At 28.1% G+C, this 5,870-nt stretch overlaps 1 protein-coding gene across 1 annotated transcript; it reads right to left on the bottom strand.

The window, feature by feature from the left end:
* Positions 1-582: 582 nt before the first annotated feature.
* Positions 583-3,218, bottom strand: LOC137819401 (glyoxylate/hydroxypyruvate reductase HPR3). Its single transcript, XM_068623238.1, has 2 exons — positions 2,722-3,218; positions 583-1,420 (listed from the first exon to the last, which is right to left on the bottom strand). Exons 1-2 carry the CDS (start codon positions 3,181-3,183, stop codon positions 893-895), a joined length of 990 nt encoding a protein of 329 aa, XP_068479339.1. The 5' UTR covers positions 3,184-3,218; the 3' UTR covers positions 583-892.
* Between the last annotated feature and the right edge of the window lie 2,652 nt (positions 3,219-5,870).

Raw genomic sequence — 5,870 nt, 5'->3', positions numbered from 1 at the left:
TCTCATAATCACATTATCTTACCTCAAAGTTTCTTTTTCCCCAAAGTTTAACAAATATTATTTTTCTAATAAATTTAAAAAAATTAATCAGTATTATTAACTAAAATTTAATTTGTATATAAATTATTAAATTTAAAATCTTAATATAATTTAAAATATTAATAATATGTTAATATTAGTTAATATTAAAAGTTGTAATTAAAATTCATTTTGATTAAAAATTATTATTAATAATAATTATTTTTTATCCAAATTTAATATAAAAACTGAGTAATAATAACTAATATTAATTATTCATTTAAAATATTAAAGTAATTTTTTTTTATAAAAGTATTTGTATAAATTATTATTAATAATATAATTTGATCGTTAATAAAAGTAAATTTAGTAAAAAATAGAATTGAAAATATAATAATTTTTTTATTCTATTTTTTTTATAGCGAATAAAGTAATATTAGAGTTTTGGGGAAAGTTTTTCTATAATTTGTGGTATCAATAACCATAAACCAACATATATAACAAACTATTATATATATATTTTTTTATATATGTTGTTCAATTTTCTCTTTTATGCTCAACGTGGGATTGAAACTCATATTTGTATTACATTGTTATATTTTTGTCTTGAGAGAAACAATATCAGCTAGAATAGCAGAAGAATCTAAAGTAAATACTAAAAATAATTAACAACATACTCTGTGCTATAAAAATGGACTTGAAAAACTTATCCAAATAGAGTTTTGTTCATCTTCTTTCTTTTATCAAAACAGTTTGAAAAGGCAACTCGCTGGGATGGGTTTGGGAATAGAACTAAGCCATTTATGACTGAAGAATCATTGAAGGAATGAAATAAAATTGTACTGCACGATATTATTATGTTGCCAAAAAGAAGTTATTCAGGCAACATCACTGGAGTAATTAGGGGCTTATTTGAGAAAAAGGCTTCTAAATTCCCTCCAGCAAGATCACACATATTCATGAAAGATTCCGTAGTAATGGCAGCAGAATGAGGAGACAAAACCACATTATTCATTTGAAAGAGCTCTTTGGGAACATGAGGCTCGTTCTCAAACACATCCAAACCAGCACCTCCAATTTCACCTTCCATCAAACACTTTACCAGTTCCTTTTCATCAATAAGAACCCCTCTTCCAATATTCACAATAAATCCTCCTTTTCCTAACGCCAAAATCACTTCCCTGTTAATTATGTGTTTTGTTTGCTCATTTAGTTCACAACAGAGCACAAGAACGTCGCAAGTAGTTGCAAGCTCAACAACACTGGAATAGAAAGGATATGAAACTCTAGTTTTTTTATGCTTAGAGTTGTATGAGATTATGCAACCAAAACACTCCAGCCTCTTCGCCACTTCCATGCCAATGCTTCCCAATCCAACAATCCCAACTTGCTTCCCTGATAACTGAAAGTAACATACATGTGTATAATGTAAGAATGATCTGATTATGAACAGGGGGATATGACTACAGTTTGACTTAAGAAGAACAAGCACGAATACATGCATTTTCCTAGTTGTCACTTTACTTAGTTCCGTAGAAATTTATCAACTAAGCTCAAGAATAAAATCCCTTTAAAATTAGCAATGACAAGGTCACATCAGATACGAAATGCATTTCAATTCAGAGAACAGGAAATCATACCGAGGACAAAAATTACAAAAAAAAGTTATTTTTTCCCCACACCGTGATTTTAGCCTATGTTATAAAAAAAAATCAAAAACTATATATTCAGGAATGATGATGATATTAAGAAGTAGACTTTAAGTTTAATTCAATATTATAAAATCAGTTTAAGTTAGATTTGTACTCACTTATATATTACTAATATTAGATATTATAAAATATTAGTATCTTTAGTTGATGTGAAATCTTCAAAATATTCTTTCACGCCGAGACCTGTCAACTTGTGTGTAACACTGTATATTTATAGGTGGTCCAATATAGCGGGTGCTAATAAGCCCAATAAACATTTAATAGAGTAAACTCTGAATGATTATAATAATATATCAAAAAATAAATTTTAAACTCAACTCAATTTTATAACCCACTTATAAAATAAGGATGGATTACATATTTTATAAGGATGGATTACATATGTGATCTCTACCATCTCACATGTATTCTTATTCTTGTCTACAATAATTATTTATTTGACAAGCTTCATACAAGTTACAAATATAATTTACGTGTGCTTTAATAACTACAAGTTACAAATATAATTGACGTGTGTTTTAATAACTATAAATATCAAATCTTAGATTTTCTCATAAGTTATTTTTTTTTTCTTTTTCAAAATTCTTCTTGGCATTTCTACAACAGTGAAAGTATATTATTTGATTCAGAGCATCTAACTGTATTGATGATAACTGTGTTAAACCAACACTGGTTAGTGTACATTTGTATTTATGGTTAATCCACTTATGATGAAGATGAACCTGAATAATTAGGATTTAAGATGTTGATTATATATAGGGTCACAAATGGACATATATTATATCCCACATTCAGCACCAAATAACCAATAATGAATCCCTAGTTTGTAGGGTCATATGTATGACCTGTTACTTGGACAACGACAAAAGACTACAATAATGTGGGTACGTTGATGTTGAATTCTATGTAAATTAAAATCGTCAGGTGTTTAATGGATTTAACTGGACTTTATATTAATAATAAAATAAAATAAAATTAAAAGGTAATTAACCTTGGACCCAAATGGGAATAAATCCCAGGGCGTATTGTGGAGATTCTGCGTCCTTAACCACCGATCCGCCGCCGAGATTTTCCTCATTCCGTCAATGAGCAGAGCCACGGCTGTATCCGCCACATCCTCCGAGAACAGCGGTCCGGCGCTGGCGACCTGGATTCCGCGGCGGCGACACTCACGGAGGTCGACATGATTTGTTCCGGCGCTGCAGGTGACGAGGAGGTGGAGCGACGGGAGGAGGCGGAGGACTTCGGCGGTGATGGGGTAGTTAGCGCTGCAGAGAATGGCGGTAATGGAGGGAGGATGGTGGTGGTGAAGGAAGTATTGAAGTGAGAGATCTGAGAGGTGAGGTTTGAGAAAATGGAATTTGTGAGAGTAGAGAGATTGAATTGATGGGAAGCACAATGGAGGACCCAGAACCAGCACTTTGGGAACCCCTTTCATCTCATCTTCTGCCATTGGAGGACCTTTAGATGGAAGAAACAAAAGTATTATGACTACCACAATTTATACCTTAATATTTTCTTAAAAAGAATAAATAATAATTAATTGACATTATTTATGTAATTAAATCTCTAAATAAAATTAATCATCTAAAATTATATATAGTTTATGTTCGTGATAGTTTTTCTGACATTTTCGAAAATTAATAATTGTAATCCAATTTTCAATTTTTCATTTTTTAATTAATAATTTTTGTTATAATAATTTAATAATTATGTTAGATGTAGACTCAATTCTATCAAAATAAACAGAAAACGTATATAAAATTAAATTTTACAACAAAAAATTATATTTTTTTAATATGATAACCAGTCAATACGATGTAGACTTTATTATTATTATTTGCCATTGATGTGGTCTTAACCAGTCAATTAAGAGGAAAGATTTTTTAAGAAGAGAAGGCATCACGTTTACAAAAGCTTCACCTTTCCAGATGGAAAAGAAAATAAATTAATATTATATATATGTAAAAATAATCTATAAAATTTCTTCTTAAACCAAATATAATTTATATTAAAAAATAATTAAATTTATTTAATCATTTCAATGCTCTTTCTTTTATTTCATTTTAATCAGACGACAAAATAATAAAATTGATGTTTGAATAGAATTTTATAAGAACATGAGAATCAAAAAGTAAATATAAACGTACAAATAATTAAAATAATTTTATATTGTAATTGACTTAGAGAATGAAAGTGAAGAGTGGAAAAATAAAGAAAGAAAAAGAGAAAGAAATGAAAAGAAAAATTTATTTAAATTAAGCAATATAAGTGAAAAAAGGAAAATTAAATATATTTACTATTTATTTTAGTGTTATTATTTAATTATTTATTCTATTATAATAAAATAAAAAAATATCAATAAAAAAATTAACGATCAATTATGTTAATTTTATAATATATATTAATAACATATTATCACATAAACGATTGTTTTTCTTTATTGTAATTTTATGTGAAAAGTTTAATTTATACCAAAGTTTAATATGTAATTTTTTTTCCGTGTTTCCTAGGTTTTATTTTTTTTATATGTTTTTTTTTTCTCATTTTCAAATATACAAAGTGTCAATGAATGACTAGATGAGATAATATCAACAATCATTTTAGATATTTTAGATAGGTTAAGTAGATTTCGCATAGTTAAGAAAAAAAAAGTAAAAACTTGTAAAATAATGTTAGAAGTCACATTGATTTTTTACTATTTTTATTTTGTATTTGTATAGATAAAGTGGGTCTAGATAGTATTTGAAATTAGTTGTACAATTGTTGACATGTCAGTCGTTCCATCGCTCTTTTACTTCTCACTTTAAGTCTCCTTCATAAAATGCTAGTGTTTGGTCAAGGTTGACCTGAAAAGGATACTCCAACGTACATATTCGGTATACAGAGTGTATATTGATAACTAATTAAAAACGTACCTTACACCTCTCTAAAGGGTTTATTTATAATGTTTAGTCATGAGTCATCTCTTGTAATGGGTCAAATATATCATATATCAGTGTTAGCTTTATTATGGGGAAGTTCTTGGCGCCTAAATTACATACTGATTAAATCCGTATGTAATCAGTTTTGGCTTACATATGGAAAAATCCGTATGTATATATCCGTGTGTAATTACTTTTGACTTACATACGGAAAAATTCGTATGCAATATCTATTTACATACTGAATTAAATCCATGTGTAAATATCCGTGTGTAAATATTCGTATGTAATGCTCACTTTACATACAGATTCGGATCCTATGTAATAATCGGTACATAAATGAACAATTTTTTATAGTGAAAAAATGTTTTTCGAATTGTGTAATTTGAACACATGTTTGACTTCTAGATTATATATTTTGGAAACCAATTTTGACTTCAAAATTGTGTTTTATATTGTACAATTCAATACAAAATTTTGAATTTCAAATTATACATTATGGAATCAAAATTAGATTTCGGATTACACAATTCAAAACACAATTTTTGAAGTCAACATTGATTTTCAAATTATACCATCAGAGATAGACTTTTGGATTCCAAAATAGACTTTTAGATTTGAAAGTGACTTTCAGATTGCACAATTTGAAATTTAAATTTCATAAAGAAATATTTTCTAATTGTGTAATCCAAAAATCATTCTCAGGTGACACAATCCAAGAAATTCCTAAAAAAGAAAATTTAGAGTACTGCACAACCTTAGAAAGAACACAGGACAAAAGAAGAGATTGGTGCAGAAAATGAGAGAGAAGAGTGAGCTTTAAGAGAGAATGATAATATACGAAAGACAAATATTAGGCTTAAGTGCAATTTGGTATTTTACTGATCCTTATAAAGGTGCAGATAGAAGTTGTAGGATGCAAAAAGAAACACCCTCAATTTATAAAGTGGTTATGACAAATAATAGTTTCTATCCAATTAAGGGGCATTGCATTATGCATCTTTGATGAATTGACAAAAATGTCCTTAAAAAAATACATTCCAGATTGCACCTTCTGATATGTATTTCCAGATTCAAAAAATATCTTCCAAAATTTACAATTCAAAATATATTAATACATTTTAGACGGTAGAATCTGGTATGTATTTCCAAAATTTGAAATACCATCCATAATGTATAATATGTAATGTATTAATGCATTCTGAATTGTACATTC

This window comes from Phaseolus vulgaris, chromosome 10, assembly GCF_000499845.2.
Source record: "Phaseolus vulgaris cultivar G19833 chromosome 10, P. vulgaris v2.0, whole genome shotgun sequence".
NCBI lineage: Eukaryota > Viridiplantae > Streptophyta > Magnoliopsida > Fabales > Fabaceae > Phaseolus > Phaseolus vulgaris.
The sequence above is the reverse complement of the archived record's forward strand: the minus strand, read 5'-3'. Positions and strand labels throughout refer to the sequence as shown.